Source organism: Giraffa tippelskirchi, chromosome 3, assembly GCF_054371585.1.
Source record: "Giraffa tippelskirchi isolate mGirTip1 chromosome 3, T2T-mGirTip1v1.2.pri, whole genome shotgun sequence".
Taxonomy (NCBI): domain Eukaryota; kingdom Metazoa; phylum Chordata; class Mammalia; order Artiodactyla; family Giraffidae; genus Giraffa; species Giraffa tippelskirchi.
In genome coordinates, this window is record NC_137277.1 from 129,490,401 (window position 1) to 129,514,507 (window position 24,107).

At 47.9% G+C, this 24,107-nt stretch overlaps 1 protein-coding gene across 4 annotated transcripts in view; it reads right to left on the reverse strand.

Moving 5' to 3' along the window:
- Positions 1-5,915: 5,915 nt before the first annotated feature.
- Positions 5,916-24,107, reverse strand: part of CCDC93 (CCC complex scaffolding subunit CCDC93) — a 101,565-nt gene continuing 83,373 nt past the window's right edge. For all 4 annotated transcript variants that reach the window (XM_081575838.1, XM_081575837.1, XM_081575836.1 and 1 more), the window contains 8 exons: positions 23,795-23,848; positions 22,128-22,190; positions 19,341-19,449; positions 17,278-17,360; positions 15,041-15,078; positions 13,160-13,244; positions 10,823-10,936; positions 5,916-6,318 (listed from right to left, as the gene is read on the reverse strand). In XM_081575838.1, coding sequence (XP_081431964.1) covers positions 6,265-6,318; positions 10,823-10,936; positions 13,160-13,244; positions 15,041-15,078; positions 17,278-17,360; positions 19,341-19,449; positions 22,128-22,190; positions 23,795-23,848 — 600 coding nt within the window. In that variant the 3' untranslated portion in view covers positions 5,916-6,264. The remainder of the gene's footprint in view (positions 6,319-10,822; positions 10,937-13,159; positions 13,245-15,040; positions 15,079-17,277; positions 17,361-19,340; positions 19,450-22,127; positions 22,191-23,794; positions 23,849-24,107) is intronic.

Sequence of the window (24,107 nt, forward strand, 5' to 3'; positions counted from 1 at the left end):
ACCCAGGGATCAAACCTGGGTCTCCTGCACTGCAGGCTGATTCTTTACCAACTAAGCCACCAGGGAAGCCCTGAATTAACGTGACAACACCTAAATATCATCTTTGAGAGCAATTTTAAAATCATGCAAAAAATAGTACTCGTAGCATTTAAACCATAAAAAAGTATCTGGCTTTATATGTGACAAAAATAAAACGAAAGCAAGTAAAAGTATATAGTTTATAGAATTCAGGGACAATCAGTGTGTCTAAAAAGTGAAAGAAAGGCAATTAGGGACAGGAGACACTTTGCAAAGCAGAATGCTACAGCGATGTCTACTGCTATCCTAGATGAAAACAGGAGACTGAACACTGAGAATCACTGATGGGACGGATACAAGTGTAGTATCTCTAATAGGCAGCAAATCACCTGGCCCTCTGGTAAAAACTTCAGAACATAAACCGAGGCAGTTTTCAGTTAAGAATGTAAAGTTGTACTCTCTGACTACTCATTATAAAATTGCAACCTTCACCACCATACTGGACAGTCCTGATCTGTGTCTTTGCTGAGTCAGCAAGTCAGCACATTGAAGCAACATGTGATACAATGTGTATGTTACCTGTTTGTATGTATTTCCCCACAGGAATATAGCCCTAGGAAAACAAGTTCCTTTGCCTGCTTGGATCTATTCCCAGGGCCTGACCCAGAGCAGAACCTCAAATGTTTGTTGGTTGAATGAATGAGTGAACAGGGATTTTACCCACAGAACAAGAAATATGGAGGCAAGTGGTCCCCAGGTTGGTTTGGAAGTGTGTCATACCTTCAGGGAGCCAGGCTCTTTTCAGCCTTTCGCTCTGCTGAGCTCAGGGTGCTGGGAGGTCCTTTCTGATGCTCTCGAGATGGTGAAGCCTGCTCCAAACCCCTTGCCCTTCCCCAACGAGCTGCCAGAACAGAAGCTCTTCTCTGCCATCTCGAGTTGATTCATCAGTGGGAAGGTCTCCTCTGTACTGGCCATGACTGGGTTAGACACCCATATGAAAACCAATTCTTGGCAAATAGAATTCATGACTGTTTTCAAACAGCTGTCATGATTCCTCTCCTGGGGCTGCACACACTGCCATCTAGAGCTGAACAAAATTGGTACTGTAAAAACCATCTGTAAAACAAAAGGACGGGAAAGGATCACCCACAGCAGGTTTCCTCGCGAGACAGGTGGGGCTCCCCTTGGACCATGGCTCAGAGGTGCCATCTTCAGTTATTCAAGCCCCAAAGCCAGGGGAACAGGGGTTGTGCTGTGATCCTCAAGAGACGGAGGTGACTGTGCAGCAGCCATGGTCTGTCCTAGGATGCAGCCACTTCACCATCCATCCCCCCAACCCTGTCCCCCACACTGCCCCTCAACCCACACAATTAGAGCAGAGCCACCCTCACTGCTTCGTCTCCCCAGAAGAGGAGGCCCCCTCTTCACTTCCCTGTTTTCCCCAAGAAAGACCTGAGAAAATAAGATCAACTACTTTGGGCTCAAGGACTTTAAATTCCTAAGGAAAGCGGATTTACTGACCAAAAATCTGACATCTTGTTTCTTTTTTAAAAAATGTAAACAAAGTGAAAATTTAAAAACTTTATTTTTTGAATAGATAATACATGTACATGGTACAAAATTCAAAAGGTACAAAACATAAACCGTGAAAAGTAACCCCCATTCCTCATCCCAGAGGCAGCCAAAGCTGTCGGGTTCCTGCGGGTCCCCTTAGAGATTCTCTACCTGTGTGCACACGCACAGAAGTATATATACAGCCACATTTCCCCCACCCTATTCCTTTTATTTTCAGAAATAAACACTAGTAAACCAAGTCTTTATCTCTACTTAACCATGCAACTTAGGGATCATTCCATGGTAGTACATAGAGAATAGCTTAATATACCATTGTATGGATTTGCCACAATTTATTTAACCATTGCGCTATGTTGGTGGTAGTTTCCATCTTTTTGCTGTTACAAATAATGCTGAAATGCAAATACTTATATATAGGAAAAATCCTTAGACATGCATTGCTGACCTGAAAGGTTTGTGCATTTGCACTTTTGATAGACACTGTCTTGACCAACCTCCATCGGGTTGTATTTGTATTGTGCATACTTCCGCCAACACTGTATCCCAGGGTGCTTCCCACTGCTTGGTTTCATGTGGCTCAGTCATTTCAACCAGCCAGGTTACCTTTATGCATGGTTTACTTTGAGCCAAGACATACTCCTGACCTAATCTCTGACAATAATGTGTTCCCGTTTCCCCCACTCCCCTCATCTGCATGGGGGAGAAAAACCATCTGCAAAAGGTAATGCCTTTGAAAGGTCTGAAACCTCAGACACCCTTCTCATCTAGGCCATCAAGGTAACAGTGTAACAAACACTCTGAGACCCTCTAAAGTGGCTGAATAAAATCACTGCCTCATTCTCAAGCTAAGCAAAAATCAGATGAAAGGTTCAATCTAAACTCTGCTAATACGAGGATGCATAGCTGCAGTTTGGAGAAGCTATTTTATCCAGCCAGAGTTTCCTGATCATCCACTCTAGTCAGATGCCAGGGAGACTGCAGAGAACAATACAGGCAACGTCCCTGCTTTTGCCGCTCACACCCCAGAGTGGAGAGCAGCTAACAGATGTAGCACAGGACTAAGGGAGGGTGCCGTCAAACAGTGACGTGTGCCGTCAAGATGGAACGCAGGGGAGAGGGCAGTGTGTGGTCAGGGCTGCAGGTTGACACCGAGGCATCTGTGTGAGCATCAGGGTGTCTGGGAAAGTCCTTGCCCACAATCTTGGGAGGGAGAGCGGTCCAGGCAGAGGCAAAGCAGTGTGAGCCTGGCATGTCTGAGGAACTGACGAAAGGCTGACGTGGAGAGTCCATCGTATTCCCCATGTCATCAAAGAGGCCGCAGACCAGCTGCTAAATGCCCACCTAACGTTTCTACACATTTACTGTGAGAACAGGGAGACCATAACATTTTTTTTTTTACATAGCATTTTTAGCCTATCACCGTGTGCTATGAGACAGAACTGCCATGGCTGGGGCAAAGGACCAAGGGAAGGCCTGGGGACTCTGAGGACACATCACACAAGGCCCCTCTCTTGGTCGGTGCCAGTCACTTGGACAGATGGTAGGCTCTCGCCCTACAGGGGCTCTTCACTGTCCGGCTGTGCAGTGAGTCGTGCTTAAGGCCACCAATGGCCATGAATGACTCAGAGCACTTCCTTCCTCGGTTTCATTCAAGTCAATTAACCACATCTCGGGCTCAGCCGTGGTAACTTGTTGCTAAAAGGCCACTTCCCTGATCACCTGCAGATAGGGCAACATGAGGCCATGCCAAGGTGACAGGGATCAGGTGGCACAGGTTTGTAGGCCATGGGCCCGAAGTGCCCTCAGGCAGGACTGCTCTGGTCAACGTGACAGCTCGCGGTCCCCCCTGTCTCCTGCGCCTGGTTTCAGGAGGCCCAGGGGCTGCAGGGCTTGCCAGGGAGTGAATCCTCAGCCCGGGAAAGGTTTCCTGTCTACCAGCCCCTCTGCCTTTTGGTTTTGCTGGCAGGACACCCAGCTCTCCATAGAACATGGGCAATGAACCCAGTTAAAGCCACACCCTTCAGACTCTAATGAAAGCTTAGGCCTGACAAACTTGGGCTGTGCCCACTCAGGCCCCTGATGAGTAACCTCGGCACCTCCCTGGGTGCAATTAGCTGAGTGGTGGCCCAGGAGCCTGAATCCAGGCCAAGGACAGTAACAAATACAACCCGAGTGTCTTCTCAGATGCCTGGAGGTCGTCAGTCTGTCCTGCTCACAGCAGCTCTGACTCCTAAGGTGCACATGGGATGGGGGCCCAACCCAGGGGCTTCCTGAGAATCCCAGGCACTGGCCGTCAGCAAGCTCACTGCCCTGACTGAACAGGGAGGACAGACTGCTCCTGGGGAAACCTCGTTCGCCTGGTAGCACATGTTTTACAACTGTGATGTATTTTTCATCTCCAGAAAAGCCTGTGGGCTCAGCAGAGCAGCCAGCCATCCTCTGGGCATATAGAACGGGTCCTGGGAGGCCCCCTGACCTCTGAGGCCTGACTATAAAGCACATTTAATGTCCTCTTTACTCACAAAGGCACCATCTACACTGTGGGTTATCCGTAGCAAACAGAATTCTCAAGACTGGCTTCTGCAGTTTAATTCAAGATGTGTTCAAGGAATAGAAACTGATCTATTATCTTTTTCAGGCCTTATCCCTTAGTCCTAAGGGACTGAAAAATGGAAACAATATCTCTTGATACCTCCCTATACCAAAACCGAATGAAACTCTGTGGAAACACAGCCCAAAGTCAACACCCCCACTTCTGGAAGACACATCAGTTCCTCTGGATTAGCCATGCCCAACTGTCTTCAGTCATCCAGAGAGGAGGGCCACCAAGACCCCCAGGATAACCCATTTCTCCTCCCACCACCTGGGGACAACACATGAATAGTCTACCTGCTCACAAGTTGTTAGTTCAGCCTGTGAGCTTCTCAGCAAGATCACCAAGGTGTTTTCCTGAACCTGAGATAGTTTACAGTTCTACCGTCCCCTCCTTCCCTTGCCCCTGGAGCTCTACCTGCACTCTGGCAACCACTGGCTTCAGCCTCACTGAGTCCTTTCAAAATCCACAGGTTACCAGCACCTACCAAGGCAGAAAAGCATATGACCAGGAACAGTGCTATCAGCATGCGGCAGCACTGGGAGCAGCCTCCTCACTGGGCGGGCCTCGCTGGAGCAGCACAGAAGCCAAGGGCCGTTGATCCAGCATGAGATTCTTTAAGTCTGCACCCACCAGCCCTGCTTACCGCATGCATTAGAGAACTAAAAATGAGTACAATGTCCCTGCGGCTGCACGCAGCATGCTCACTGCACGTTTAAGCTTTAATGTTTCATAGCCCAAACCTGCCGACTGGCACCTGCAAGGCTTGTGTGGAATGATGTGCAAGCCTTGTTTGTGCTGGGTTCACTGACCCTGAACGATTCCTGAGGGCTGGGGCAGGAGGAGCTCAGTTTGGATGGACTCCTTCTGGGGGAGAACATAAAGCCCTCTGTCTTTCCTTCAAGGCTCTGCAAAGGGTGAGTCTCTGCCCACCTTTCCGGACTGGTCTCTAAAGCCCCCTGCAGAGACCGGCCACCCACCCTTCTCTCAACAAGCATGCCTTGTACTCTCCCTGCACTCTTGAGTTTTAATCACATCCGTACTTTATCCAAAATGGCTCTCCCACTAATCTCTATTCAACTGTGATTCCTCCTTCAGATCCAGCCCAACCCAGCCGGCTCCGTGAAAAGCCCTCGATCTCCGCACACCTGGCTGCTCTTCCTGCTCAGCCACCCTTGGCACCTGCTCATGGCCGGTCCCTCCAGGATTTACACACTGGCCTGGATGGGGGTGACTGTGGGCGAGCCCGCCTCTGGGTCCAGCCCTGACCTGTGCACAGCAGGGAGCATGTGATGTACTCCTAGTGAGGGGGACGCACAAGACCACCCACAGACTAGCTGAGACTCTCAGGAGAGCAGGGCACGGTGAGGTGTCATTCTTATGTGTCAAGCTGAGGTCCCTTTTTTGTTTGTTTGTTTACATTTTTGGTGGGATGAACTTGGGTAAGTGTGATGAAGCCAAGGGCAGACACTGAGTTTTCATTCTAGTTGCTACACCATTAAGGTTGCTAACCGGCCCCCAAGGGACCAGGAACAAAAGGCATCACGGCAAGTGAGAGGCCCAAGTGACCAATATTCACATGGGCTGGTCGTTCAGCTAAAAGCCTTGTTTACTAAGAAAAAAAAATCCCAGGGGTCAAGCTCTGGGGCCACGTGCTGGAAGCCTGGGTGCAAGGTCTGTATCACCCTGCTCAGTGCTTCCTCCTCAGCGGCTGCTCAATTAACATTACTGAACAAATGAATTCCTCTTTATTCAGAGTCCATTCAAATACAGGTACCTTCATATGTGCAATGTTACTGGAGAAATAAAAGTAGAATCAACACAGAGAACAAACCCTGCCCACATTTCTTCACTGGAGGATGGGTGTTATCCAAGCCACAATGTCTGCACTGTTCGATCCATGGACAACAACCACCATGGAGATGAAATGTGAGCAAACAGGAGGAAGGAAATACCCCGTGTTGAGATCATCACACCTACATCTCTGCTGCAGTGTCCAGAACCATTTCACCACCTCAGAGCTGATATGTGGCGTTTAGATGAAGACATCAATGATGTGCGATGCTGTCTGGGAATGTTCAAGAGGCCTTGGCTTTCACCTTGGACAGCAACATCTCGTTCTTGCGGCCTTCCTGCAGGGGAAACAGAAACAGAGCAGAGAGGTGGGGACTGTGTTAGCGCCCACCTCTGCATCCTTCCCTGTCCCCGGGGAGGCCTGTGGATCAGTGGACAGGCCTCCTTTTCCATTGCCACTAGTGTAGGGGAGGTTCCTGGCCACAGGCTGACCTTCAAGGTCCCAACAGTCACAAAGATTGACTGTCAGACTGAGGACAGGAGAGGATTAGGCACTGTCATCCCCAAAGACTTCAATCCTCAAGGGGAAGAAGCAGAAAGCAGACACTTCTCTGCTGATCTTGGTTGCCTCCAGTGAGGAAGGGGAAAGTCCCGGACACCATGGCCCAAGGAGTCCTAAGAGACAGCAGGTAGAGCATGTAGAAGAGCTCTTACCCCACAAGAGCAAAGGTTAAGAATACCTTCAGCTTTGAGAGAGAAACCCACAGCAGACAGAGGGAGAGAAACATATCGAGGGACACCTCTCCCATAAAGTGAGCTGTAGGAAACCCATCACTGAGAGTGCTGCAAGATGTGGACAAGGTCACTGGCCTTGTCCCCTGTGTGCAGCGTCTGGCATCCGGGGTACAAGGCCATCGCTGTGTTGTTTTGAATCCCCTTCTTCCAAAGCATCTCACTGTGCATTCTCCTCCCCGTTTGCAGTGGCCTTGATAGCTCAGGATACTTCCGTCTGCTAGCACATCATGTCCACTTACTCCCTGGACTGCAAGGAGCCCTGTTTACAGTGAGAGGTGAGCGCGGAAGGGGAAGGACCTCGAGGAGTCGAACTGGAGCCTCCAGTCACCATGCTGCCACTTAGTGTGGAAGAAAAACTTGGTCACCCTTGGCCCTTTCTGTATCCAAGACTCCCAAAGTCCCCAAAGATGGTTCCACTTCCCTGGGCTTGGCCAGATGCTCCCACTTTTCTGGAGGTCCTTTGCTCTCAGCTGCAGTGACCCTGGTTCACCTGCAGGGTTTCTGTATACTTTCCATTCAGAGCTGGGGAGGGCTGGGTGGGCGTGAAGCTGAGTTGTTCTGCCAGAAGCAAGATACTCTGACACTTTTTAAGCACATGTTTTTGGAGGGGGAAATAACTTCTGGGGGGTGGGAAGAGAAAGAAGGTGAAGATGAGTAACATTTGTTGTGTTAGAGGAGTTGAGAAGAAAGTTTTCTTATTTAAAATGAGTTCTTGGGATCTGCTTGGGGGAAAAACCTCCAGTACCAAAAAAACCCAAAAAATGTAAGCGGGGAGCAGTAAAGATGAATAAAACAGGCAGAGAGGCATACTGGTACTGGTATACTGGCATACTACTGGTAGACTGCTTTCTCTAGTTCTGTGTGTTTTTGAAAATTTCCATAAGAAAAAGATAAAATAATATAACAAGGAATAAATAAGTTTTAATTGCTATCCGCGTCACCTTATGAAGGAGGAAAAAACAAAAAATAACCCCAAGACAAAAAACCTCGGAAGCATCATAACTGCTGCTGTGGCAAAATCCCCAGCAGGGGTCATTCTTCTCATCACACCACACTGAGACGAGGCTTCAAGTTTTCAGTAAAGACATTTCAGGTCGTCATACCTGGTGTGTGAGCACTACTTAATTCATGCAATCTCCTGGAAGCCTTTCAGGAGATGACAGAATGATATTGTCTGTCTGTTCAAAGCAAGTACAGAGAGAGTCCTTTAGGTCTTTCTCCTCACATCTGCTTCTCTTCTGCTGAAGAAAAGTATGGGGCCTGTTATGTGCCAGACACTGCGAGCTCCACTCAATTGAGATTATGTGCCTAAACTCAGCACCATAAAAATGTATGGCTGGCCTTCATCGGAGCCAGGCAAGAATCTAAATCTTAGTTTGGGAAACTTGTGAGAAATCGTGCTTTGAGAAACACGATTAGCTGGTGTAATACCGCCACTGAGGTGTTTTCAGAGTACGTGTTTTTCTCCTGGCAGAGCTGTTATTAACAAACCCTCCCAGGGCAAGCAAGTCAATGGAATTTTACAGATAACTCAATGTCTCTACTCAAAGGGGCCTTGATTCCAGAGGAGGTTGGAGTCAGGATGAGGGCATGACCTAGTGCCTGCATGGAGCCCAAGGGGTGACAGGAGCTCAGTTAATGTGGAGTCAACTGTACCCCATAAAGGGATGACTGGGGTGGTCAAAGGGAAGCTGTGGAGGCTCTGTGGTAAGGAATTCGCCTGCCAATGCAGTATATGCTGGAGACTCGGGTTTGATCCCTGGGTCAGGAAAATCCCCTGGAGAAGGAAATGGCAACTCACTCCAGTATTCTTGCCTGGAGAATCCCATGGACAACAGTCCGGCAGGCAACAGTCATAGGGTCACAGAGAGTCAGACACAACTGAGCACACACGCATGCCAAGTGGTGGTCAAAGACCATGTTCTGGATGACACTGCTCTGCATGAAGAATAATTACTGCCCAGGATGGTGCTGGGACCAGGATGCAGTAAGAATTCAGGACTGGGGAGAAGAAAACCAAGCAGGTTGGGGAAAAACAAGCAGAGGAGGCAGAACAGAGGGTTCTGAGAGAAGATTCCATCCTGGGATGAAAATCTGATTCTTCAAACTGCTTTTCTCCCACAAATGAGATCTTACATGAAACTGCAAATATGTAAAATGGCAGAATTACTCTTAACTGGAAGGATGCGGTGGGAGCTAGGGAGCAGCAAGGAAGCCTCTACACCTGCGGTGGCCCCAACTTACCTCACAGGAGCTTGAAAGAAATTTCTAAGATTTTAGAATGCTAACTCATGGTTTTAAATTTTTACCAAGTAAGATGATTTAAAAAAAAAAAGGGAGTACACACTGTCACCATCATTTTATGAGAGAGAGGCAACTGTAATATTAAAAAATAGGATGTAATTTTTTTAAAAAAGGTGAGTCCTTTAAGTGAAATACATGTAGCCATCTGCAGCAAATACTACATTCCCCTTCCCCTTTTTCCATCTTGCTTTGGATTGAAGGACACTGAGGCCAGCAGCTGGTCTGGTCTGGGGTCTTCATGGGTTCTGAGGGACCCACCTTCGGTCTCTGACTGACAGTAACTGTGCCAAGGAGGCAGGAACATGGAAATCTTGACCTTAGCATATCTGAGAGAACTGCTTCCTTCACAGATGACCCCTAGCCTTCACTCCGAGAGCCTGCAGTGTAGTAATGAGCTTTTCCATCTCACTTTTATTTGCTTTGATTTTGACAGCTTACACTTATCCTCCTAACTCATTTGCTCTTTGTTTCTGCTGTCAAAATGGCAGTGCTGGTGTGTCCAAACAACGTTTAAGTGTAATTCTTCTCCTCTGGGCCTTTTCTCTTTGTGTATTATTTGGGAAAAAGAGCTCAGGTGGGGAGCGGTGGGTCCATTTACTTCCTGTAGCTTTCTTGCTGGCACTTTGGCTCCAAGCCCTGCCGACCAGAGGCTCCCAGACACGGAGCAGCTCACCTGGTCACTTTGCCCAAGACCAAATTCTCACTGGGGAGAGGCCTTCGCTGACCACAGCTGCTACATTAGTCCCCTCAAGGCAAAGGCTGGAATTACTTCTGATTCGTTATTACTCGTTTATTGAAAGGATGAGACTTTCTGAAATGCCTACAGTTGCGGCTCTCAAAAGTAACATTACAATAATGGGAAGAAGCAGCAGAGAAGGAAAACAGAGAAGGGAGGAAGGAAGAGAGAAGAGCCATAGAAAACATGTAAGAACAAAAACGTCGGTATGGAAAGACTATTGTTTATTCCATTAACCACATGCCAGAATACAACTATCTTTAGCTTCCCTGTATCTTCAGCAATCTCTAAATTCACTAAAACCACACAGATTTTTATTAGAAAGGGGGAAAGAAGTCCTGAAAATAAAGCTGATGAGATCTTGGCAAGTGACAGAATGAAGTCTGCTTTCTGGAAAATGTCTTAAGAAAAGGGCACTTTCCTTTCTGGAATGATGGACAGTAATCCTGCCCAAATGCAAGAGAAAAGACAGGGATCACACAGGGGTCAACAACATTCGGCAGAGGGTGGGTGTGACAGGTGCCAGACACGTGCACAGCTGGTCCCTACTCATGTGCATAGTAGGCCAGTGGCAGGATTTGAACCCAACCCTGTCACACTCACAGTTCACTCCCCTCACACATGGCTTCTCAAGGTCCCTCGCAGCTTAAGATTGGGAGGAAGGGAAATGCTAGACCTGAATCTATAACAAACACTGTTTCCACACGGCCCTGCAATGCCATCTTACTTGTGAGTTTAATGTTATAGAGTGTCAGGAAAATGAAGCGATGTTCCTTAGAACTGAAGTTCAGTTAGAGCTTCAAAACAGTTGGGCCACAAAACAACACAATCGTGAACTACTTAGATGCACACTTTACTGTCAGGTCCACTGCCCACTTGCTATTTCCATTTCAGACCAGTGGAAAACCAGTGGAAAACCAAAGAAATGCTCTGGTTTGCAGAGGTTCATCTGCGGGGGGTGTGAATAAAAATCTTGCCCAGCCTCAAGGGCCCCATCCCCCTCTTACCTCCTTGAACTCTTTCACAGTCTTAAAGTACAGCCTCTGTTTTTCTAACAATTCCAAGTACTGGTCGTTCAACTGGTCTCTTCTCATCTTGTTCTCTTGCTTCTTCTTCTCCATCTGTTGAAGCATTTTGGGAAACAGTGATGAAAAGCCATGTTCTGACCAAGGATGCCTGACAATACCCAGAAGGAAACTATTACTAACTTTTCATGGGTTTCCTTCCAGTAGTTTCCGTCTATGCATCATTTCTGAGGTTGTATTTATCTGCATGATACGGCATAGGAACTATAATCTGTTCAGCAATCCTCCTAACATTGGGCGTTAACAGCTTCATTAACTCTTTCTTTGTGTGTGTTTGTGTGTGTATGTGTGAGTACAATTTCACATGAAACAGGTAGGCAGTTTGCTCTTTACTCAGGAACCTTTCCACAGACCACAGACCCCTATTCTATTACTTGCACTCCCTGCTGGTTCTGGGAGAACCTGTTCTCTGGGGCACAGACACTCCCCTGCCACCTCTATCTAAGCAGAACCTGTCATGGTACCCAGATACAGGGGGCTGTGCTTTTGTTTCTTTTAAACAAACACAACAAAAGACATCCATCCAAATGAGTGCTGTTCTGCAGAGCAGACAGACTTAATACATTCCAGTGCTAATCAACATTCAAAGTCTACCTGGAACCCTCAATGAGAACTACTTTTGGAATCAACTGAATGAATTCACTCGTTCAACAAAGAGTTCTTTGATGCCCGCCATGAGTCAGGTGCTGTGCCAGTCACCAACAACACAGACATGAGAGGAGACAGCCCTCCCCATTCAGGGACCTGAGCACCCTCCAAGTGCCCAGCCACCTCGTGGGGGGACAGATACAGCAGCAGCCTCCTCTGCTGGCCAGCACCAAGGTGCCTTCACCACGAAGCTTGGGGCAGGATGGAGGGAGTGAAGGAGTCAGGCCCATTTCCTTCCCGAGGAATGCTTCAGATAGTAACAGAAAGGGAAGCCAAAGCGGGGCAAAAACCCAGTAGCTTCCTCTTATTCTTTACTATGAGCAAGACTATCTCCCCGAGGATGAGCATAGTGAGTGGAAAGTCCCTGCACTGAAGCTGGGTTGTTACAGGCTTGTGGTTGGCCAGGTTCTCTGCTCCCCACCTCCCTCTAACCCCAGATCATCAAGAAGGGACTCCACTCCCTCCTGCAAGAGAACCTGCTTGCCCTGGGTAAGTGGCCCCACACATGAACAGCTGCTGTCTCACTTTGCCCTCATTTTTGTGGCTGAATAGTCTTGTCACCAGTGACACTTTTTTTTTTTTCTCTTTTGACATGATTTTGTTGACATCCTTAATAAGGAGATGAATATTCTGCTAGAGGGAAAGGGACATGGGCAAGCTTTTGTCTGCAGTCCCTCTCTGGTGAGATGGGATTACAGGCAGCTTGAAGGAATGGATTTTTAGGACAGGTCCAAAGGCAATTCTTTCATGTGTTTACATTCTGGCCATGCTCTCTGGACTACCCCATCCCAGGATTGTGAAAGGAGATGCCCTGTGTCCCCAGAAGGTTTCACTGCCATGCCCGAGGACCAGGTGTGTGACACATTTCTAAAGTAGGACCAAAAGCAAGAGACACTGGAATTATTACTTAGGATTTGTCTGCTGTGGTAGTTGGAGCCTATGGCTTCATGTCTGGCTTCCAGACCATCAGCAAGTCTTCTTTTCTCCTGACAAACTGTGCACGCGAGAAGCCACAGAGTGTAGAAATGCTCACATTGCCCCTAGCCTGGATGATTCTCTGCAAAGCTATCTCTGGAGCTCCACATCCCTTTCAGTTCCTCTTTTCTCTTCTGAGGCTCAGTGTCCTCACACTTTGGTAGAATTCAGCAATTACTTGCATTTTTATAGGGGACTCCTGGAAACTAAAATGCTCTTGAGATGTTAAGGAATGGATCCCTGATGGCAGAATGTCAGGAACCAGAGAGCCAGTGAGGACTTCATTCTGGGCAAGAGAGAAGGCCTGATGGTGAAAGTCAGCTTCATCTGTGAAACGGGGGGAACACCCTCACTTAAGAGGGCTTCTGGGAGGAGGAACACAGTGCTTGACACTCGGTAGGTATTACATCCACAGAGCTGTTGCCAAGAGTCTGAACGACTGATGCAGGCAGCCTATGGAGCTGGCCTGCCCATTGTAGGGTCAGAGACCTTAGTGGGACCCCTTGCAGAGACACTGAAGATGTGTCTTTAGAATTGAGAGCATGTCCCCAGGACAACTGGAAGAGACCTGCTTTCCCCAGGGCCTTCTCCCATCACCAGTGTAAAACTCTGACCACAGAAAAAAAGCAATCTGACCTTCATTCGACTTTGCTTAATTCCTTCTACGATCTGTTCCATCTGACGTAAAAACTGGTCCCGGGAAGCAGGGGAGGCCATGGCTCTGAAAGAAAGACCAGCAGAGGTATGACCAGCCAACAGGATTCAAGAAAAGGGGAGGAATCGGGGAGTCAGTCCAGATAATGCCCCAGGAGGCAGACAGGCCTTTGCAAGGCAGGAAGGACCCATAGGGCCCCTGTGATCCCAGGCAGCCAGAGAGTTTAATCTGTGAGCAAGGCATGAAAATTAGCTTGATTTTATAAATGAATATTAATCTGTTTTTTCCCCCAACCCTCTCTATAATTTTCTTACTATAGGTACTTTCACAAATAAAATGTGACTGAAATTAACAATTTAAAAAAAATTTTGAATGGTGACAGGTACTGCTTAAGGAATAAATTTCACTTAGTTTTTTAAAATACGCAGATTTAGAGGCACTGATCAAGGCACTGGCTGTCCAGTGGTTAAGACTTCACCTTCCAATGCAGTAAGTTGAGTTTGATCCCTGGTTGGGGAGCTAAGATCCCCCACGCCAAAAAACTAGAACATAAATAACAGAAGCAATATTGTAACAAATTCAATAAAGACTTAAAAAAAAAAAAGGCACTGTTCAAGATTGGGAGACATTTTCTGAGATTTTCCTAAAACCAGGCTGGTAAACCTGGTCCTGTTTCCAGGAGCAGCAGCTAAACAAGTGATGACCTAAAACATGCCTGTTCACCTCCAGTCCTGCACAGGGATGACACGAGAAGGATCAGAGCACACAATACAAGGATGAGAAGAAATCTTTCAAAGGATGGGCCAAGAGACAGCAGAACGTCCACAAAAACACTCCAACCTCAGCTTCTCTCAATGATCAGGGGATACAGATGAAGGCATAATTTTTAGAAATGTCACAAGGTTGTAAGTCAATAACTGAATCTGAATACTAAATGGAGCTGTTTGTTTTCAATTAGAAGTGAAACTTAAAGTCCAGAGCTTGTAATCCATTAAGATCTTAGCTGCTGGTCACAGGAGAGTCTGTGCTATAAGAGAGGAAGTCTTCTGGACAGAGAACCAGCCTGGGGCTGCCTGGATGGCAGACAAGGGAATGGTCATCTTTGAGAGCTGGTATGATTTGAGTAGAGGTGGGCTTTGCTGTTCAGTTTTTGGAGAAAAAAAACTATTTGAACACAGTAATTTAGAGTATGCACATGACTTAATCTACCACCAAATTTGAAAACTATTTAAAAAATATATAGATTATTTTATTACCTAAATTTTATTTTTTAATTTACTTTTTTCCCCAACCAAGGATTGAATCCAGGCCCTCCATGGTCAAAGAGCGGAGTCCTAATGACTGGACGGCCAGGGAATTCCCTCATTATCTAAATTTGAAAGCATCTCTATGTGTGCAAAAACAAATGCTATTAATCTAATTTTAGTAGGACAAAAGTAATCTACAAAGAAATTATAGTAGTTGCTGCTGCTGCTGCTGCTAAGTCACTTCAGTCACGTCCGACTCTGTGCGCCCCCATAGACGGCAGCCCACCTGGCTTCCCCGTCCCTGGGATTGTCCAGGCAAGAGTACTGGAGTGGGGTGCCATTGCCTTCTCCGTTATAGTAGCTAGGCATAGTTAAATTATTTGAAAGCTAACTTTTCCCCTAAGCTATTCCTCGGTGTTTTTAAAATTTGATGTAATATCATTATGTTTTTGTAAGAACTCAAGGTCTGCATAAACCAAGATACATCTGTACACAGCAACAGGGGTGAAGTATAAGAATCCCAGCCTGGGCACTGAAGCTTGCTGCAAAACGGAGGTGAGCTGACACAGTGTAGGGCACATGGATACTGATTGGAAGAGAAATGGCAGCACTTACTGTGAGAAGTTCTCATGAATGGAGTTCAGCAGGCTGATCTGGGGAGGAAGGAAGAACAAGAACAATAAACAGAGGCTGAAAGATGCCTGTGCCACCCCAGCCACTGAAAGCCTGGCACCTGTCTCTGGATACTGCTTCTGAAAGGAACACACCTTGTTCAAGCAGATGAAAAGTAACACGAAGACAAGAGCAACGTATTCCCAGCCTCATAGATTCCCCAGAGCCTCCAGCTGTAACAAGCACGACCTTGGTAGCATAGGAGGAGGGCTCCGTGATGGGACCTAAACTCCAGCTGAGACACATCTAAGCCAACATTAGGGCTCCTTGGGGAAGCTGCACCACTGTCCTTTCAATCTCACCAAACACTGAACTTCATTTTCAGGGCCATCAGCCCAGCAGAGAGTCAGTGGAGGAGGGAAGGTGAGAACACTTCCCACCCTACTCCTTCCCACAGAGTTTCTGCCAATTTGTCTGCTGCCAGGCAGCTCTGAGAGCCTCCATGGGTACGTGCCCCATTCAAGGTCACTCCCCCATAGAAATGCCGTGGCCCACACACAAGACCCTTTATCTGTCCTGATGACAGTCCAGGGCAGGGCTCTGAGACTGAGTCTAGAAACCAAGGTCATCTTTCCAGCTCTGTCACTGGCCTGGCTTGTGAGCCCCAAATTAAGCATTTACTATACTTGGACTCAAGTTCACACTCTGAAACATGGAGATGATATTCTTGTCTTTGACTCCACAGGCATGTTGAAAGCTAAAATATCACAAGTATAAATAGATTTGGAATAAAATGTACAATTTACCCAAATGAAAAGTTGTAACTGCATTAATATGGCTTGGAATTAAAAAGCCTCCACCACCCTGCATACTCCTAAAGGAATGTAATAACCTTAAACACTGCTGATGAAGGGAAGTCAATGGGGTTTAAGGCTTTCTCACAAGGAGCTGGCCTGTCCCTGAGTTACGGGACAAGTCTTCCCCTTACCAGGTGGGAAGACCCCCAGGTCAGGGTGTGCAGCAGAGCGGTCCCCCAGGTCTGATGAAAATCCCCTCAATGCACTCATCTATTCAAACATTGATCAAATGCTTGTTATGTGTCTATCACTGTGTAAGGCCCTGGATACAGAGAAAACAGAACCCAACCCCTCTTCAAGGAGTGCCTCTTGGAGGAGAGAGATTGATCCGGTTTGACTGACAAAAATAGGTAGTCAATGGGGAACTCAAACCCAGGCTATGAAACAACTAGAGGGGTGGGATGGGGTGGGAGGTGGGAGGGAGGGTCAAGAAGGAGGGGACACATGTCCACCTATGGCTGACTCATGCTGATGTATGGCAGAAACCAACACAATATTGTGAAGTAATTATCCTTCAATTAAAAAAAAAAACCCAAAAAACAAAAAATAGGTAGTCAAGATAACAATAGCCACAGAGGCTTCCATTCGGGTCCAGGTAAAAGATACATCGGTAATAGTATTCTTATTGAAGTGGTAATTAGTATGGGTTGCAGGATGATAATGAAATAAAAAAAGATTCTGTCACCCTCAAGGTGAGGGGTAGGCAGGAGCTAATACATATCACTGTGTGCTAGGAACTTCACAGACATTGTCTCATTCATTCTCTATCACTGTAGGCTATGTGGTGAGGGTGAGAAGAAGAAGGCCAGACTAAAACCCAAACCCAAATGACTCCAGAGCGCCTGCCCCCGCCGCCACACCATGCTGCATGCTGCAGCTGTGAACATGCCACTGCTTGTTTCTAAACATAGCTGCACACCCGCCCCGATCCACTGCTTTCCACGGAGGGAGCTCCGAATCACCAGATCTGACCTGAGAGAGAGTCAGAGCAATATGGAGCAGCTGCTCACGGTCACCTGTTCCACTCCTGCTTTCAATTTTACAATTCTTTCAGTTCATGCCTCTGTCTGACGCTGATGACTAAACAGCCATTTCCCCAGGTCAACTCTGACGGCCCACCTTCCCCATTTCCTTCAGTTGGTTCTTTCCTTCATTTAAAGCTCACACTCAAGTTTCACCAACTCCAGGCCCTTCTCCGTATGTACCTCTTGTGCTTCCAGTATGGTTCTTTTTATGATGTGCCTCTCGCAGGGCACCATACGACTGCTGCCCACTCTGCACGGTGAGAGCCCTGAGGAATCATGCACTTTCTGACCTTGTACCCGGCACTGGTCGCAAGACACACACTCATCTATGTTCTCTTCTTTCTATAAAGGCTCTTACCTCTTTTTCCAAATAAACCTTTTTGTCGTCCAGGGTATTATATAAAGTGAAGAACTGCTTGGTTTCTTTGTGCACTGCCGAAACTGTAAATGCAGAGAAATCAGCAAGCACATGGGTGAGAAAATGTGTCAATGATCCTAAGTGCCCTCTCCCTGCTGAGGTGCTGCAAGACTGGGACCTGCTGGGCTGGCACTCACTCTCATTTGCGAGGAAGCCCCATGGTGCCGTGTGTGGGGGGCTGCTGCGGGCTGACAGCACGTGGCAGCCATGACAGCCCTGCCAGGACAGGAGCTCGAGGAAGCTCCCTGCCAGCATGCAGGATGGGGCATTTCTCTGACGTCCTCCAAGTGAGGGTCCCAGAAGAAAGAGGGCAGGGATGAAGAAGCCCCATGCCAGCTCTTCCTGTCTGTGTGGCTCCCTCTCTTTCCAGGCTCCTCATGAGCAGGAGCCATAGTCAGCTCACTTTTGTAAACCCCGTGCTTAAGGGGAAAGATTTAACTTAGGGAAGAAACTATTTTCTGCTGAGAAACTGCCATTGTTGACACCTGCCCTGATCATCTGAATTAAATGTGAGGACTAAAACATCCAGGTTTGGGGTGGGGGGGTGGGGTGGCGTAAAACATAAAAGGAAGCACATATGCTCTGAGTAGGGACAGTGTTCCAGCTGGAACTAGGAAGGATGGCTGAGAGGCCAGCATCTCAAGGGAAAATTGGGTGTACTTTAGAGAAGATTGGGAGTTTCCCAAGTGGGAACTGTAGGGCCCTGGCCTTCTGGACCTGCAGACCAGCTCACAGGGGTGAGGGACACAGGGACTGCAGGGGCCCAGCTGGCCCAGATGAGGCAGGACTCCGATCAGGAGTCTGAAGACTGTCCATCCAGTTATGGGGAGCTATGAAATATTAAGGCTTTTAAAGCAAGAGTGTAAAATGATGAAATTTATGCTGAGAAAGAGCTCTCAGGCAGGAGTGAGGAGAAGGTGGCTATAGCGGGAGTCCGGAAGAAATGGACATGATATTATTCAGAAACAGAATTGGCACAGCAGCGTGAGTCAGCAAAGACAGGGGGTCTAGCTGGGCTCGACAGCGATCACAGTGAATGAGGGGAAAGATGTGAGGGAGGCAAAAGTCTTGTACCTGCCGAGTCTGAGGTACTCAGGAGACATGCACGAGTGGAGCCTAAGGAAGGGGTGATGGTCTAGGACCTGTTTACTGAGGGTAAGTGAGGAGGTCCTTGAAGGGTTTTGTTTAACAGAATGGAGAAAGGGTCCCAGGTGCAGGTAACAGGAGGAGTCATGGCCTCGGATGTCAAAGTTCATGGTGTGCTGAACAGCAGTGTGTGGACTGGGGAGCAAGAGGAGGACTGAGAGCAGGAAAGAGGCCTCCTGGCAGGTCCCCTAGACTGGGGAGGATCCTGGATGGAATGAGAGAGCTTTCCTCCAGTCCAGGGAGCTTGTGAGGATTTGTCACAGGAGAGGTGTGATACGACTGGATGGGTGGATGAGAGGGATTCAGAGAAGGAGCTGCAGACCAGTTAATGGTTACTGGGTTATGATATAAGGAAGAAGAGATATGGCAGAAGCACTGTGAAGAAAAAGGCAATGACAGCTTTGGGGGTCACTTTGAGCCTGATGAGATGTGATCCCTGATTTAGGTTAAGGAATACCCAATCTTGAATGAACATGATGCTGTTAAAGGCAAGGATCACATGAGAAGAAGGTTCACAGAGAATAAGGACAATGAGTGAGGACTGATGTAGAGATGCTGGGGTCACAAGGTTCCATGCAAAGTTGGAAAGTGGAGCCAGATGGCTGATGGGGATGAGGGTGGGCTGGAAGCATTACTCCAAGAGCTCAATCAGCTTAAGCCATCTATCCAGGGAGAGGGAGTCAGGGCTCCACAGTGTTGTGCCTGGGATTCTGGGCTACGTGGAATGAGTGGGCCTGATGATGAGCTAAAGCCCTTCCCAGGGCTGGCTTCCATGGACAGCTACAGTGGGTCAGAGCCCCTCATCCCCTGCCCCTCCCAGGGCCAGCCTCAGGAGCATATGTGGTCGATGCACCTACTCTGGCGGTAGAGTTCAATAAATCTCTTCTGATACTGTATTAGCTCGGCTCGGCTGGGCACTTCATCAATCTTGCGATGCAAAATTGCTATTTCTCGATTTCTTCGAGCCTAAATGCAAAAGAGATGGGGAGACAACACTATTTGGTGAAAGGCCTTATTTGTTTCCACGAAATATTGCCCCCACTTGCCCTGTGCCTGCAAACCAGCCCTGGAATGCAGGTACACAACATCAGCTGGCTCTGACTCTGACTCCCACCTGGCAACACAGAGAGAAGGTGTGGCTGTGAACTGGAGCCACCTGTGTACATGTGTGTTAAGTTGCTTCAGTCGTGTCTGACTCTTTGCAACCCTGTGGACTGTATCCCCCAAGACTCCTCTATCCTTGGGATTCTCCAGGCAAGACTACTGGAGTGGGTTGCCATGCCCTCCTCTAGGGGATCTTCCTAACCCAGGGATTGAACCTGCCTCTCTTAGTCTCCTGCACTGGGAGACAGCTTCTTTACCACTAGTGTCACCTGAGAAGCCCCTAAACTGGAGCCACAGGAGGCATCAAATTAATAGATCCAGAAGGAAGATTCTGAATGGGATGGTACCCCCAGCCAGCCCACCAGGCCCCCAAGGACTCTGGAGCAGCTGATTCCCCAGAGCCAGGCAGAGACCAGAAGCACTTCCCAGATGACAAGAGACTGATGCCACCCCGCAGCTCCATACAACATCCAAATCCCTGAGCCTGCCTGAAAAGCTCCTAAAGCATCTTTCTGGCATCTCCCCCCGCCCCATGAAATGAACTGGGCTCTATTAGTCAAACTGCCCCTAATTGCATCTGGGAGGCAGAGCCGTGAGGGTGCAGGGGAGACCTCGGGCTCCGAGGCAGGGAGCTTCCTTTGGGCAGCACTGGAGAAGGCTGTCCAGCTCCCCAACACATTCACAATCTCAGTGTTGCCCTCTCCTGTGCCTCCTTGTCCCTCCCTCTCCCATCTACTTTATCACAGTGGCAGGTGGGGACCTCTAATTCATTTGGGTGCAAAACCCCTCCCAGTGCAAAATCCACTATCAGCTCTGGTTACCAAACCAGAATCAGGTCTGTGGCTTGAGCTAGAGTAGAGGGACAGATCTATTTCTCCTTTTGGCCAAGGCTATATTCCCCATGGGTGCTTGGGCTCTGACGCCTATGCTTTTTTCCCCCCAGGAATCTATAGATACAATCATTCATTCTTTTCACTGCATCTTTAACCTCGCCTTTTCTACTAGTTTCTTTTTACTGGTATTTAAATATGTTGAAGTCCCTCATCCCTTTAAGGCCCTTCCTTAAACCCTGATCAGGGACCAGTCCTTGAGAATCCACTTTCCAATACAAGGGATGTGGCTTTGATACCTGGTTGGGGAACTAAGACCCGCAAGTTGTGGGGCAACCAAGCCCTTGAACTGCAACTAGAGCCCATGCACCACCATGAAGACCCAGGTCAGCCACAAAAGAAGAAAAGAAAGAAAGAAAAAAGGAAACTGCAAAGCCAAGTACTCAAGTGCCTCTGACGTCTCGACTCCCCTCCCCACAAGCCACCCTTGAATCCACTGCTGCTGGCTGCTCCCAGTACCCACTGGAAATACTCTTGCCAAGGTCACACAGACCTTCTCTGTGCACCTGTGGCAATTCTCAGCCTCCAGCTCTCTTGACTTCTGGCAACGCTGAACCTTCTATCCACTGAGCCCTCTGCTCAGCTGCCAGGAGACCTCAGACTCCTGTTTCCCTGGGCCTTGAGCTGCCCACTTGGTCTCAAGCCTCACTGGTGGAGTCCTTCTTCCCCTCTTCACAGCCTCCGTTACCACCTACACAGCACTGACACCCAGACCTCCAGTCCAGACTATTTCTACTTGGTGAAGTACCCTAACCTTTAAAAGCCCCCAAGAGATCTCATGAACATTTCTCTTCACCATCCCATTCCCTTCAGCCCTATCCTTTTTCCTTTAGGCTTTTTCTCAATGAATAACACAAGGATCCATGCTAGTTGCCCAAGTCGGAAATTCTCCACCATCCATGTCTCTGCTTTTCTCTCTAACCCATCCCAAGTTCCATAGATACAGTTGCTCAGCTTCTCGGCCACCAATTCACTTCCATCCACGCTCACTGAGTCAGCCCTGGCCCGGGCTTCAGCATTGACCCTTGCAGCCCTTTGGCCACTCCCATCAGATCCTGGCCTTCCTTTCCCAGAAAGCAGAGAGAAGTTCCAGGCCAAAGTGCAACACAAGTTAACTCTTGGTTTTTAAGTGTCCATGAGCCAGACTCTGGCAATGGAAGAGATTTTACAATGCAATTTTGACTCTACATGAATTTAAAGCCACTCTGAAGCCTACCTTCCTATATCTGATGGCTTTCTCACCACCCCCCACCGCCCCCCCCTACCCCAGGTTATCAACTAACAGCTAAAATGGGCACTTAATTTTTGAAGAAAAGTACTTGACAAGAACATTAGACCTTGAATCCTGCCTCTGGTACTTTCTAGCTGCTTGTATTTAACAGATTTGAGTCAGTTTCTTCATACAGAAAATGAGGCTGATAGCTACTCTCCAGCAAAGGTGATGATCAAGTCAAACGAGATGTTGGTGAAATAACAGACCAATGTGAGGTGTTATAACCAACACCTCAATCCAGAGTTACACTCTAGACAGAAGAGCAAACAGCAGCCTTATAACCGAGTCTCTCTGGCTCTTAGATACTGAGATGTTCTTGTTCTGCTATAGGACATGCAAACCTAGTTAGATGGATTTATCAGTTTGCTTTTACTCACCTGTAGTAGACGGATCTTGTAAAGTTTCTCTTTCTCCATGTTATACCGTCTGTCTAGGTCTTCCTGAAATTGGAAAAAAACCCCACAATTATCTGCAAATTTTTATTTTTTTGATGAAATATTTTGAAGTAGAACAGTTTTTATATATCTCCTTCACCATGAGGCTCCAAATTTCTTTTTTGAAATGGCTAAGTTCAGAGTTGAGTCCTACATCCTGCGAGACCCTTGACACTCTTTCACATCACTTTGTAACAACTCTTTCTTCTTCTGGGACCCAGGCTGAATCCAGGGTTCTTAAGTGAAGGATCCCCCAAATCCATGTGACCTTCCTTCCCTTAACAAAAAACCATGAGGAGGAGATAATTGATATTTAAAGAGCCTGCTGTTCTATCTTGCTGTGTTAGATGATGCTGGCTTGCTTATGTTTCTGTTTAGAGCTGCAATGTCCAATGTGATTGCCACCAGGCACATGTGGCTATTTAAATTCACATTATCTAAAATTGAAAAACATTCAATTTCTCAATTGTCCTAGCCAACCTTCAGATGCTCAGTAACCATACACAGCTAGTGGCCACCATATTGGATAGAGCACAGATCGAGAACACTTCTACCACTGCAGAAAGGCCTTCTGGACGGTATTAAATTAAACAACAGAAACCAGCCCCTCACTGAACCCAAAGAGGTAAGAGACGTGGCTGGATGGCTCACTGTGCTAGAGAAAGTTGCAGAGGCGTCAGAGGTGCCCCTCTCCCCCTGTGTTTTTACACACACACACACACACCCGCCAGCTCCTCCATGGGGCTCAGCTGCAGGCAAACCCCAACAGCCTTCACTGTAAGAGTCCCGAAGTTCCTTCTCTGGGAGCCTCTGAGGGCACGAAGAGAAGAGGAACCTAAAGGAGGTGAATGGTAGAGGCTTTCCTGTTTTTCCCTTCCTCTCCCTCTTCCTTTTCTGTTCCTTTCTCTGGACCCTTTAACTCAGAACAGAGGTTGGCAAACCACAGCCCAGCAGCTAAATCCAACAGTCCTTGGGCCAAATTTGCCTGTGCCTAGTTTTTTTTTTTAATTATTTTTTCATTGAAGGACACCTGCTCCACAGAATTTTGTTGTTTTCTGTCAAACCTCAACATGAATCAGCCACAGGTATACACACATCCCCTCTCCCCAGAACCTTCCTCTGTGCCTAGTTTTATAAATAAAGTTTTATTGGAACACAGCTATGTCCTTTCACTTCTATATTGACTCTGATGATCAGAGTGGAGCTGGCCCACAAGGTTGACAATATTCACTACCTGGCGCTTTAACATCCCCTGACCTCGGAACGCAGGTCCACAGACAGAGCTCTCTCCCTGGGCACTGCCTACCCCTTGGAGTCTGTGGGCTGTGACCGGCAAGTGCGGCCCTCACGGCTCTTTCCCCTTCCCCGCTCAGAGCCCAGGGTGGAGACGGAATGCCTGTGCCAGGTGCAGGGCCTCAGGGCTGTCCACAGGGAAGTCGTGCTCCACCCGAGGGGCGGGCGTGCAAGATGGAGCCAGGCCCTGAGAGCCCGCAGACGAGGAGGTGACCACGGAGATGATGGAAGGAGGTGTGAGAAGCTGCTGAAGACACAAAGCTGGTCACCACGCCCACAGAGGACAGTGCTGGTCCTGGGGATGGCCAGGTACTTACACTGTGCGTCATCGCAGAGGTTAAGGCACCAGGTGACTCTCCCCCAGAGAGGGTCTGCAATGAGGAAAAGTGAAAAAAAGGAAACATCTCTGAGGAAAGAAGCTGAGGGCCCAGAAGTAGGAAGGGGTGGGCTGGCAGTTTGCCGATCATGTCTGAGCAGGGAACAGCCCAAACATGAGCCCTAGATTTTAAACTGTTCTGAAATGTCCATCAGTCACATAGTAATAAGCTAAACTCTGTTTCTGAATGCGAGTCAATCCCTCTAGTGAGGTGTGATGGCTAAGAAGAGAAATGCTGTCCTTAAAGTCTGAGT